The following is a 12646-nucleotide window of genomic DNA, read 5'->3' as shown; positions in this document are numbered from 1 at the left end:
TTAAGGCAATTGTTGTTAAATTTATAGAAATACTATTGTAAATTGTATATTTTCGTACGATTTCTTCAATAAAAACAGTCAAATCATACATATGCGTTATTCATTAATCCCGACACTATCTCCACTCCTATTCCGAATATCAATTAACTGAAAAAGTAATAAGAAATAATAAATAATAACAAAATAATTCATTCTAAAACTGTAAGTTTTGGAAGAAGTTCTAGAATTAGTTCCAAATTTTGCCACCAAAGTGGTGGGGGCGCCACACAATGTCCCATAAATCTCCATTTTTCCCGCGCTTTTTGCAATATCCAAGATGGCGGGAAAAGGCAGCCCAGTAAGTGGGGTCATAGAACCCCGGTGGAGACGCCAAAGACCGCGTGTGGCGAGAACGTGGGGTCACAGAGCCCCCGGTGGAGGCGCCAGAGACACCGTGTGACGAAAACGTGGGGTCACAGAACCCCCACAGGTGGCGTCAGAGACCCCGTGTGGTGAGATCGTGGGGTCATAGAACCCCAGTGGAGGCGCCAGAGACCACGTGTGGCGAGAGCGTGGGGTCACGGAACCCCTGCATGTAGCGCCAGAGACCACCGTGTGATGAGATCGTGGGGTCATGGAGCCCCGGGTGGAGGCGCCAGGGACCCCGTGTGGTGAGAGCGTTGAAATGTAATCCTTTATCGCTGTTGCTCGTACGAGTCTCGAGCTCGGTCTAATGTTGCTCGTGCAACTGTCGAAATCTGACTGACACTTGTGCGTGCTTCTGTGAGCAAATTATATAGTAACCCCAGCAACCATGGCAGTTTCTGCAGATACTACTACAGCCCAGGTTTAAAAGACGTAGGCAGTAGTTAGTTTCTGTAGTAACCTGTTGAACCAGACAACCATATTGTATAAATTGTCTTGTAGTTAAGTGAAAAAATATATACTTTCCTGTTTCATGTTTCATGACTGTCATATTTATCCCTTAACCTTAAAATGAAGCATCGGATATTTTTATTCCCGTCAAATCATATAGATACACGCAATATGAATGGAATATATAACATTTCATTTGTGCTAATAATACTCAGAATTCATACTTTATCGGTACGTCGGGTATTGACACTAAAATGGTAAGGGGACTTCTGACGCCCTCGAAGCATGGGACAGAAAATTACATTGCATGTAAGTCTATTCATATATCTCGTCTGTGCCTAAACCTAGTCGGTGCTGCAACATCCTGTTTCAAACTGTCGCAAAGCGCCGTATGTGACGTGACCTGAAGCTTATCTCTGACCACCCTTTTTCTTAAGAGTGGCAGATCCATAGTAACCCGTGCCTCTTATATTCAATAGTCCCGGGTTGAATCCAAATTTTTTATAAATATATAAGAATAACTGTTACTCATATCACGTAATTTTGCTTGATAAAAATTTTTAAACGATGAAATTTGATCTTACGTGATTTATTTTTGAAAATGAATGAATATTTTCATCGACTATCAATTACTAAAATTTGGTATATGAATTACTACTCCAAACAGCATTTTAAATCCTTCTTTTTTATTTGTACTTTTTTTTCTATTTGGAAAGAACAATTATCTTTGCATTACATGATTTGTCTCCATTTATAGTGAACTGTATAACTCGTCGGGAACGTCGTTTTCTTTTCGAACAGAGCATGATTCAAACAAGATCTTCGCGTAGCTCAACTTATTTAAGAAAAAATAAAACTTGAGTTCTATTTACGATTGAAACTCTCACAAGTACAAAATTTTAAGGAATGCGCTTCTTGTAATCGTGTAACAAACCGTTTGTTAATTAGATTATTGCATGCCGTAGGATAAACGAGATCATGTTAAAAGTTCATCGTGCTCTGTGTGATGTTACTGATGCTGTCAGACGACACTAAATATTAAAATTATGTTACGACGGAACAGGTAAAATTTACATATTATGTAATCATTCCATTACAGATGCTTATGCATTTACATTAGCGAACACGTAAAATATAATGAAGTAATAACTTCAATTCAATTCAATAAATGCTTTTGTTAATTTATAAGATGATAAAACCATCAATGAAGAATGTAAATTTTAAATAATATAGTTTTAATTATTACGTTGTTATTAATCAATTTTATCATATAGATCGAAGAACAGAATGATTGCCATTGGTCTCGTAGTGTTGGCCACTGTAATTTATAATGAGTTTCTAGTTTATGATATACAGAAGTTCAAGTGGTCTGCACGAGAGTGTTCAGAATGCGTGAAAGTATTACTTGTTGCCGATCCCCAGATACTGGGTGAAAAAACAGAGAATTATTTTGGTGCTTGGATAGCACAGTGGGATAGCGATAGGTACGATTGATCTAATAATTGTTGGGGCATCTCATAAGTTTTTCTATATTTTAACAACAATGTTAATTTAAATATAAAATCATGGAGAGATTGCATTTCTTTATACAACCGAATTTCATTCAAAGACTCATGAAATGACCTAATAAATTATTGATACTCGTTAGTACTTCATAAGAAATTTAAACATTGACCTCGGTTTTGTTCCACAGTGTGTTATTTCCAGGTACTTGAAAAAGACATTTTCAAGAGCCTTGGACTATTCTCAGCCACATGTTGTTGCATTCCTTGGAGACCTTATGGATGAAGGCCATATTGCTAATGCAGAAAGCTTTAGGGCATACAAGAGAAGATTAGATTCTATATTTTACATGCCTGATAATATAATGGTACAATTGTAGCTATCGTGAATTGTTTCATTATTTATTTTAGCAAATACTGTTGTCATACTTAATTCGTTAAACTTTAACTTTTAGAAAATTTATTTGCCAGGTGACAATGATATAGGGGGTGAAGAAGAGTCTGTCTCATTCAATATGAACAACAGATTCAATTTTGCATATACACAGTCTGACACATTAGTTTATAAGTCAGTGACATTTTTCAAGGTAATAAAACGAAGGACATGTTTAAAAAATTCTGTGTCCACCGACTATAATGCCCTTTTTTTTGTATAGGTAAACAGATTAACTCATACAATGCCAGAAGCTCCAAAAGATGCCTTCCTTAATGATTACGCAGAGCGAAACACAACAAATGTGGTGCTTAGTCACATGCCTTTATTGTTCATGCCTGGTACTTTTGTGCAAAATGTACGCGTAAAGCAGCTACGGAAATTTGTTTTGGTTCTAATTTATATTACTGTTTATCTTCTGATTAATAGGTACTAAAAGAATTGTCGCCTCAAATTATTTTTACTGCACACGAGCATAAAGCCATGCATATTAGTTTAGACACGGCAACAGACCAGTTAAGCGAGATTTGGATATTACCACCTTACGAAACACCTTTGTACCAACTGAGAATGGATGTAGGTGATATTCACGAAGTGCAAATACCCACATGTTCGTACAGAATGGGTACACCTCATACAGGATATGGCATGGCTTATATTGGTAAAGAAGTTATGAATAGGCTAGACGAGCCTCTGAGATTTCGAGATGACTTTCATTTTTTTTTTAAATATGTTACTGCATTAATTGCATCTTTTCCTTTTTAGATACTCAAGAAAAAACGATGGAATTCAGTATTTTATGGTTACCAGGAAGATTTCCGCAACTGTGGATTTACATTTTCGTTGGAATATTCATTGTAGCGTTCAGCGTTTGCGTTTATATATCCAGTTGCTGCTTAAAGAATCATGCAGGTTACACTCGTATGTCATCGATTTAATTCAACACGTAATTGCGTATAATTCAAATTCGTTACTTAATACTCATGATAACTTGACATTAGAAGCGAGGTACAAAGATCCGTCCAATATATGTGATTCTGTTACCATCTATGTCAAGTTTCAAAATGAACATTGTGATGATTATGTAAAGGTACAGTATTTACAAGCAAGGAAAATTGCTGTCAAACGTGGACAAGCATACTTAGAACATGTTCCTAATTGATTTCTGCAGGCATCGTGGAAATCGAATTCTGTAATTTTCTCAATTTCCACGGAATACGTAATTATCGTTTATCGTGTTTTATCTACCTTAGTATTTCATCTATCGTAACAGTTAATAAAACTGTCTGTTCTTTACATTGAAAGTCCATTCAATTTGTTTTCAAAATTTCGTTAGAAATTAATAGACGTAAGAACGAATGCCAAACATACTTATGATTAGCGTGTTTAACTTTTTAGTCAGGATGTATAAAGATGAAATGGAATAGTTTCTTCGCTATAACCGACGTTTTATTGTTAATTGTATTTTGTAAAAAAATACGATACTTATCGCAACTAACAACTAACTCGCAGTACTTATGCAACTAACGCGACTATATCGCAGTTAAATCGAAAGAGATTAATGACCTTGTATTAAAATATAGTGACATACTGTTGAACAAGAATTCCTTTTAGAAGAGACGATTTATATTTGCATGTAAAACTGTATATACCTGTTTGTTCGAAATAAATATTAAACGTTAAAGTTTGACTGTTTTTATGATACCTAACTTGACTAGTTTGAATACTAACTTAGGAACTAAAGAAATAAATGTGCCTTAAGTAAAGATTAATACAAAGAGACAAATTTTTTTAAATCGTAAGAACGAAAGAAAGTCACTTCAAAAAGGACGGACAACACATTTAAAGGCAAAGAATGATGCCAAAGAACACATTTCAGAAAACCAGAGACTTGAGGCTTTCATGGCCTGGTATAATACAGTTTTCACTGTTGAGGCTTTCAGGTGTAAGCCGTGTCCTTGTGGAATTGTTTTCCCAATGTTTCGCAACATTGCAGCTAGCTTCATCAGGGGGTCGGAAAACACACACTGATACTAAGTATCAAAATACCACCAATACCAAGTCAATATCAAATACCATCGATACTAAGTATCAGTGTGTGTCTTTTGATCCCCTGATGAAGCTAGCTGCAATGGTTGCGAAACGTTGGGAAAACAATTTCACAAAGACACGGCTTACACCCGAAAGCCTCAACAGTGAGAACTGTACATTTCAGAATAGATAGTTATAGTAATGGCTGAACACGTTTGAAAGGGATGCTGTATATTTAATGGTACGATGGTAATATTAGGTGGGTTTAACTATCGATCGATAATGAAAAATTGCGCCACAACATTTTGAAAGTCGCGCAGAATGAACCGGCCAATCTGCGACTACTACGCGCGTTGTTTTTACTACGTCGTGTATGTGTACATACAGAAGAGCACGTGCGTCCCCGTTGACATAAGTGTTTGAGACACTGCGTTATATAGCCTGTTAGTGGAGACACGTTTTGCACAATTTGAGGAAAATTAACTAACTGGTGAGGATCAACAAACTGAACCGAATAGTACGAACGTATTGTACAATTGTTTTACGTACAATGGGGAAACGAAAGGCTAGTGGAATTGCAGGAAATCCAAATCAGGATTTGTGTGACTTCTTAATGGGTAAACAATCAATGCAAACCATAAAATCAAATCATTTCTGAAATCAAATAAACATCGATGTAGTTCAAAATTAATGTTACAAAAATGATTTAATCCTTTTTCTTATGTGTATAAAGGTGTGAACAAAATTACAGAATTGGCAGATTACGAGCGGAACGTCAGTAAGAATATTTATAAGTACAATGCCTATCGCAAAGCAGCTAGTTCTCTGAGCGGTTTGTCCCACAGAGTAATAAATGGTGACGCAGCAAGAAAATTGCCAGGAATTGGAGAGAAAATTGCGAAAAAGATCGATGAATTTCTTAATACTGGAAAGTTACAAAAATTAGAAGACGTACATACATTAATTTATTCCTTTATTAATGTCGTAAGCAATAGTGCATTGTCGCCTGAATTCCTAAGTTTCATATTTCTTTAGATTAACAAAGATGAAACAAATGTTGCGATTAATTTGTTAACACGTGTGTCTGGTATTGGGCCTGCAAAAGCAAAGGAATTAGTAGAGGCTGGCATTAAAACTTTAGACGATTTAAGGAAGCAACAGGACAAGCTCAATCGTCATCAAAAAATTGGTCTGGAGTAAGACAAAACAAAATGTAGAAACAAAATATTACATAAAGATAATATTGATGATTGTGATAATCAATACTTTCTCTAGATACTTTGAAGACTTCAAGGAAAGAATTCCCAGAGAGGAGATAGAACAGATCGAGAAAATTATGAAAGACCATATCATGGAGCTAAGCAGCGAGTATATCATAACGATTTGTGGAAGCTACAGGCGCGGAAAAGAGGAAAGTGGAGACATTGATGTTCTACTGACACATCCGTTGTATACTTCCAAAGAAAAAGAGTCTAAGAAAAAAGTTTCAGTCCTAAAGAATGTTGTGGAATGTCTGGAGAAGAAAAGATTGATTGTCGATACAATATCTCTTGGGCCAACTAAGTTTATGGTGTGTTAAATGCTTGAAAGGCAAAGATACTTTGTTTTCTTTTAGACTGCTTTCAATTTGTGTCTTATAATGTGCACATAAATGAATGAATCGAATATCTTTTAAACCACTCTTTGACATTTGAGTATTAAATTTATGAGAATTGACTGTAAAGAGACTGAATTTTGAGACAATGTCTTTGTAGGGTGTCTGTCAACTTCCAAATAGCTGCAAGCCATGCAGGAGGCTTGACATCAGGCTGGCACCATACGATCAGTATTATTGTGCTGCTCTTTATTTCACTGGAAGTGACCTCTTCAATAAAAACATGAGGGCTCGAGCTTTAGAAAAGAAATATACTTTGAATGAATATACATTGAAACGTCTTACACCTGAAGGTACATGAAATTAACACAATAATAATCACATTATTATATAAAATTATTAGAGGAAGAAGAAATGGCTCAATCCTGTTTTTTAATGTACAGGGAGCATGTACTTTAAAATATTTTTTTCTCTATGCATTAGATAAACAAAAAAAGACTAGATAGCGGATAGTTATGCAAGTATAGATATAAACATTTATAAATTAATTTATAAAAAGTAAAATTAAAACGAAATTAGTTTACTTTACTAAAGAGATTTTATTTTTAATTAAAAAACCGTATAAAATTGTACTGAACTTCTAGAAAATTGTGAAGTTTGCAAATGCATAAGGATCCGCAGTCCAGACATAATAATTGTCTCACATGTTAATGGTCCTCGTTGTTAAGATACGAAAAAAATTCATTGTTACCTTTAATAGTTTCGCAAAAAATATACTACGAGCGAATTATGAATTATATATGTAATACGTGTGCATTAATACTACACTTAAAATTATAGGAGTGCCAAGAGAGCCAGAAAAAATATCATCCGAAGAGGATATTTTTCGATTTCTGGAAATGTCATACAAAGAACCAAAAGATCGAAATGCTTAAACGCAAATCCATTCTACGCGGATGTTTGTATTTTTTAGTAGTTTACGCATTGCTTCATTATTTATTAAGCAAATCTACTATTTAAAAAACAGTTAAATATTATTAACCACGAATCGAGTTTAAGATATGCATATTTTTGTTTATAAAAATAAAATACAACATTTGAAACAATTGTTGAAGTTAAAATTATCCACCTTCATAATTTAGTTTTTATTAAAGTAACATTAACCGTACTGCAATACCTATGGTTTGTTCTCTTTGTATTCTTCCTGCTTTCGTTTAAAACACTGGTATTTTTTTTCTTTTACATCAATAGTTACATGTAAAAGTATTATGTATCGAAATACTTAGGCAGTCGTAAACGTGTAATATCATACTTGTTGCGTATTACAGATTTTATATAGTTATGATAATATCTTTCCAATAAAGCATGTACGCTATTATCGCCCACAATGTTGTTGTCCATAAATTCATAACTAAAACGGACGCGTGTGTGGGATGGACGATGTGCCATGCCCATGGGAACAAGTCTTTCGTCAACACGTGTCCCACGTAAAGGAAAATAGGATTCGTTCCTGTAGGCAAAGGCGTCACATGGTTTGATTTATGATTTATCCTTATTTTAAACAATATTGTACAACTACGTAATAATACTTGCCAGCATAGATAAAGGGAGCCCCACTCCATAATTGCCTGTAATCAGTAAGAATGTATAGAACCGCATATAATAAGAAAGCTAAACTAGAAGACGCCAGAACGAATGATAAGGTCATCATTCGTTTGCTGACTGGAATTGCCCCTCCTTGTGTCTCGAAATTGCACAGAATTCCAGCAATGATACCCTGAAAGATATTTAAGGATAAAGTTTCTTTTTTCTAAATTAATTCAAAGCAGGTATCTTAAAACCTAACTTCCGATCCAATTTTTATAAGGGGAATTAGAAATTCCGTTAAAATTTGTATAGCTTCATCTTGCTTCTTGTTTTACCGCTTATTATTTATTTGAGACTTGCTCACCGTAAATACTGCCCATAGTATCAATCGAGCCACTCTGACATTACACTGGTAGTAAAGTAACAGAATCTTGCCAGCATGGACACCCAAGTATACAAACAATATAGCCGATATGGTATTCATTAGTCCTGAAATTCAATTATTAATCATTAAAATTAAAATATCTTTTTATGTCCCGGAATACTATTTGATCAATGTACCTTCCGGATCGTAAGGTAAAATCGAACCGTAGACAGAATCATTCGTCTTGGAGTATGTATGATTTCCAAAGATCAATCTATCGATATAGCCAGCTGCGCCTGCGGTACAGTTAATGTATTTCCCACGATGATCGTATTGTCCGCCGGGTCCGAAATAACCCCTTGGACAGTTTGGTACAGGCAGGAAGAAAGTGATTAAAGTGTGAACGGTTAAAATTCCTCCCATAACTAGCCACTGGGGCCAGCTGTCCAATATATCGCGAAATGACGCGAGCCGACCAAACTGGAGCAAGGTATCCTAATAAATTACTTTTATAAATATCTATCGGCACAAATATAAATGTTGTATACGACAAAAGTAATCATAGGTGAACCTGAGAATGAGGCTTCATGAAAATTGCCTCCAGCGTGGCGCACACAAAGTACGATACAGCCAATAACTGAAGGACACCGGGGAAACGAAAATCGCTCAAAGATTTACTGTGCATGGAGTTTAACATTAATCCAAGAAGTATCAATATTAGTGATCGTTGAATGCAGCGTAACGTTATTTTTATACGCGAAGTCGTTCGGCGAAGTTCTGCACGCTTCGATATTGATATCGTCAAGCCCATGATCCATGCAAACCTGCGAATTGATTATTTCATTAATCGTATTACGTCAGATATGATATACTTAGTTGACTTTATCAGCCGATATATTTCTTTTAACTTTATGATATAGTTTCATTATTATTTCATTAGTATACAATGATTGTCTAAAACTCAGTACAGTAAAATAACAAATCTTAAAATAGAGTAAATAAACTTCTCTTTAATTCTAATCTCTATAAATTACACCGTAAAGATGTATATTTATAGAACAATTTAGTTTACTCTTCATTGATTCCAAATGTAGTAACTCACCAAGGAAGTACCAAGTCTGCCAATGTAAGTCCAAACCACGAACTGTGATTAAATACAACGTACTTTCCACCACCATTGTTGACAAATATCATCAATAGTACAGCAATTCTGTCACGGTAAAGTAAAATCATAATTGAAAGAAATGGTACATGGAACTTGTACAAAAACACAAAATTACCCTCTAAATGTATCCACTGAAGATATTCTAGTACTGGACTTCCTAGTCACAATCACTGTATTTGTTATGCTTTCTGACTCCTGAAGTCTATCCAAATCCTGAAATACAATTGAATAAATGAAGAAAATAGCAACAATTAATTTAGTCACTTACACTTATATTGTGTGTATTATCAGGAGACAGTTTTCCCCTTATCACTCGTACAATGACCTTTGATGTCGAACACAGAATTGCTAACAGAACATATATCATACATGCTACAAGAATTGCTAGAAAAAATAATGAATTTTCAATCAGTTGATAATCATTAATTCAGTCTGTGTTTGGTTATTATAAAATCTAACTTACGAAGATAACTTTCTGTTGGTTCACGTATTACATAAATGTCAGAGCAAATTTTATCGGATGAAATATTCCATCCATAGGTACCATGTTCATTGAATCTGTATGTTGTGCTAAAACAAGATATTACTGATGTATGTTATATTGATATTACTGATGAATTATATTAGTAAAGTTATATTAAGGCATAGAGAGTCAGCATTTTTACTAGAAAACAGCTTTGAAGGTCCTCTATCTCTTTAAAATTTTTTGATTTCCCACAAAGTTCTTAATCGTTTAAAAAATTATCTAATTATTGAATTACCTTATATATTACAGTGATACGTAATAAAAATATACTAACTGACAATACTCCAAGTACTTGGTTTCATTCTCTTGAATACGATAATACACATGTAATGGATGTTTCGTGCTTACTACTAGATCCGTGTTTCTTTCTGGTGGTAACGTAGCTTGGAGTTTACCAATACCCTAGAAATAATTGTTAATATATCCACACAGCTCGAATCCTTGAAAGAATACAAATACGTACCCAATAAGCTTCCCATGCTATTGAATAAAAACGAACAGGGACATTATAGGAATTTAATATGTTGAAGCAAGCTTCATCTATTCCAAGTGTCTTATTAGCATCGGTGCAAGGACCATTAGTTTCACTTGACATTTTGTTGGACACTAGATATACAAAATTTATTCCTATTAATTACACTTATGTGTAAAATAATACTGTCGTAAATGTTCACTTTACTCTGCCCATGAGGTACAAAGTGAAGTCATTTCTGAAAATAAATATACAGACAGAAGTTAGATTGAGGTTATAAAACAGATTGAATTCAAGAAAATTCTCTTAGGAACATGAAGGATAGATAGACGGATAAGAGTTGATTATTAAATTGTGGCTGTTTATGCAAATATAAGCTTTTATACCCTAATGTACAGAAATTAGTCTGTTTCATTAAGTGATCAGTCAGATTTCAAATAAAATACAAATTCTGATGAACTTTATATTATTTTAAGTTTTAAACAATGCATTGCATAAATGCATATAATCCATAGTCAAGTAGTAATAAATACTACTTCACCAAAATTGATAGTTACTAATTATTCGTATATACAAGAAATGTGGATACATATTAAAAACAAAGTATAGCTTCTAGTAAAATAAAAATTAATATACTTGGCAGCAGGTGGCAAGAAAATCAACCAAACACTATCAATTACTGGATTTTTTCTTGTTTATAAGTACACGCATTAAATTAATCCTGTCAGCGACTGGAAATGCAACCTTGCAAACAAGAGCACTTTCTCCTTTTTTTTTATCGTGTCTGGTGTCAGCAAAATATTTCCACGAAACAGACGGCTAATGGAATGTTATCTATTTGTGTTAAATAATCGATAATATATTCACCTGATCACCAGATACGATAAAAATGTCAACCAGACGTATGGCGACTGTACGGCGAAAACAAATGGAAGACACAAACGAAAACGACACACTTGGTTGTGAATGCAACAATCTCGGCAAACGTGGAACGAGTTATGTATATACTTATGTAGGAAGAGACGTAACGTGCGCTGATTAATTGTGCGTTTCAGGAGCAATTGTGTAATTGAACTAGATAGAAAACAAAATATGATTCTTATCGAACGTTGCACCGTTCGTACATGACGCACGCGGAAGAAAAAGAAATAGCGGTATTGTTCCTACATTTGACAACGCTGGTGGAAATGTGGAAATACAGTGAGAGACAGAAGATACGTGCAATAAGAATGTGGAAATGGAAGCTGCTATATTTTCTATACTATTAATTACAAAATTTATACACTCGTATATACTATATGTGATGGAGACATTATAAGAATACAGAAATAAAAGGTAATTAAAGATAAAGATTATATACGTGTAATGTATGTGTTTATACTACGATTCACATACGAAATATATGGATACTTTTGTTCGTTTCCCTATAAGTACAATGCATACATTGAACAATAATTAATACGAATACACAATCAGAATCAGTGCCTCTAGTATGCATTCTTGCTGAATGAGGGCAAATATTTATGACTTATAATATGTAATTTGAAATATTAATGTCAATCCTGTTACTGGTTTTAATCCGTTTTGGAGTGTAAATTTTGTAACGAGGAATAATACGAAGGAAATAGTGAAAATGGTTCTATAGTACCTACGTCACAGAATTTGGGTACTTGTATACCTTGATTCGCCTTCAGTAAGGAAAGTCCCTTTTGAATCGCATGTAAACGATAAATTTACTACGTGAGTCAGCTGATCAACTTTCAAGTGTTCATATTTTTGTAGTCCCCAATATTGCTACTTTTAACAGTAAGTATAACAATTTATTAATTATTAATCATTATTAAACGTTTCAATCGGATTTGCTTAGGTCTACCCTATGCATAATGTTATAGAAGGGTGTATCATTTATTCTCGACTGTGAGAAAAATTGCGCGGAAGATATTGATATTACTAGTATCAGACCTAGGCATTTTTTAAATGATATTATTCGAAATATTATTTCAAATAACATGTTATTTTATTTTCCAATCGTTTGCAATAATTCTTAGAAATAATTGTGGCATTGTTCTTCGAAATTGTACCAGGTAACTAGGTCTGAGTTTGAGTTATTGTCATTT

At 34.2% G+C, this 12646-nt stretch overlaps 3 protein-coding genes across 4 annotated transcripts; 2 read left to right on the top strand and 1 right to left on the bottom strand.

Moving 5' to 3' along the window:
* The first annotated feature begins 1829 nt into the window (after positions 1-1829).
* On the top strand, positions 1830-3728 carry LOC107185329 (uncharacterized protein C630.12). The gene is made up of 7 exons (XM_015572992.1): positions 1830-1918; positions 2130-2339; positions 2563-2725; positions 2813-2944; positions 3014-3148; positions 3220-3451; positions 3556-3728. The coding sequence occupies exons 1-7, from the start codon at positions 1902-1904 to the stop codon at positions 3726-3728; spliced, it is 1062 nt and encodes a 353-aa protein (XP_015428478.1). The 5' UTR covers positions 1830-1901.
* Positions 3729-5254: 1526 nt separating this feature from the next.
* Positions 5255-7422, top strand: LOC107185316 (DNA polymerase beta-like). Of its 2 annotated transcripts, none has more exons than XM_015572977.1 (6): positions 5255-5438; positions 5573-5772; positions 5857-6017; positions 6097-6391; positions 6576-6768; positions 7256-7422. In XM_015572977.1, the coding sequence occupies exons 1-6, from the start codon at positions 5372-5374 to the stop codon at positions 7348-7350; spliced, it is 1011 nt and encodes a 336-aa protein (XP_015428463.1). In that variant the 5' UTR covers positions 5255-5371; the 3' UTR covers positions 7351-7422. The 2 variants fall into 2 exon arrangements, with proteins under 2 accessions (XP_015428463.1, XP_015428462.1); XM_015572976.1 differs by having other exon boundaries at positions 5555-5772.
* Positions 7423-7624: 202 nt separating this feature from the next.
* LOC107185321 (heparan-alpha-glucosaminide N-acetyltransferase-like) lies at positions 7625-10697 on the bottom strand. The gene is made up of 11 exons (XM_015572983.1): positions 10521-10697; positions 10332-10459; positions 9995-10101; positions 9800-9915; positions 9647-9744; positions 9469-9576; positions 8938-9190; positions 8564-8861; positions 8367-8491; positions 8009-8192; positions 7625-7925 (listed from the first exon to the last, which is right to left on the bottom strand). The coding sequence occupies exons 1-11, from the start codon at positions 10650-10652 to the stop codon at positions 7747-7749; spliced, it is 1728 nt and encodes a 575-aa protein (XP_015428469.1). The 5' UTR covers positions 10653-10697; the 3' UTR covers positions 7625-7746.
* Positions 10698-12646: the final 1949 nt, after the last annotated feature.

This window comes from Dufourea novaeangliae, unplaced genomic scaffold (genome assembly GCF_001272555.1).
Source record: "Dufourea novaeangliae isolate 0120121106 unplaced genomic scaffold, ASM127255v1 scaffold60, whole genome shotgun sequence".
Classification (NCBI taxonomy): domain Eukaryota; kingdom Metazoa; phylum Arthropoda; class Insecta; order Hymenoptera; family Halictidae; genus Dufourea; species Dufourea novaeangliae.
This window is presented reverse-complemented; position numbering and strand designations above follow the sequence as displayed.

Bases quoted from the DNA above. Each gene is read 5' to 3' on its own strand.
- LOC107185329 (XM_015572992.1), top strand. The intron at 3,149-3,219 runs GTACGCGTAAAG...TCTGATTAATAG, and splicing joins CTGGTACTTTTGTGCAAAAT to GTACTAAAAGAATTGTCGCC. The intron at 3,452-3,555 runs GTAAAGAAGTTA...TTTCCTTTTTAG, and splicing joins ATATGGCATGGCTTATATTG to ATACTCAAGAAAAAACGATG.
- LOC107185316 (XM_015572976.1), top strand. From the start codon at position 5,372: ATGGGGAAACGAAAGGCTAGTGGAATTGCAGGAAATCCAAATCAGGAT. The intron at 6,018-6,096 runs GTAAGACAAAAC...TACTTTCTCTAG, and splicing joins CATCAAAAAATTGGTCTGGA to ATACTTTGAAGACTTCAAGG. The intron at 6,769-7,255 runs GTACATGAAATT...TTAAAATTATAG, and splicing joins GAAACGTCTTACACCTGAAG to GAGTGCCAAGAGAGCCAGAA.
- LOC107185321 (XM_015572983.1), bottom strand. From the start codon at position 10,652: ATGTCAAGTGAAACTAATGGTCCTTGCACCGATGCTAATAAGACACTT. The intron at 10,102-10,331 runs GTTAGTATATTT...ATCTTGTTTTAG, and splicing joins AAGTACTTGGAGTATTGTCA to CACAACATACAGATTCAATG. The intron at 7,926-8,008 runs GCAAGTATTATT...CTTTGCCTACAG, and splicing joins GGCTCCCTTTATCTATGCTG to GAACGAATCCTATTTTCCTT.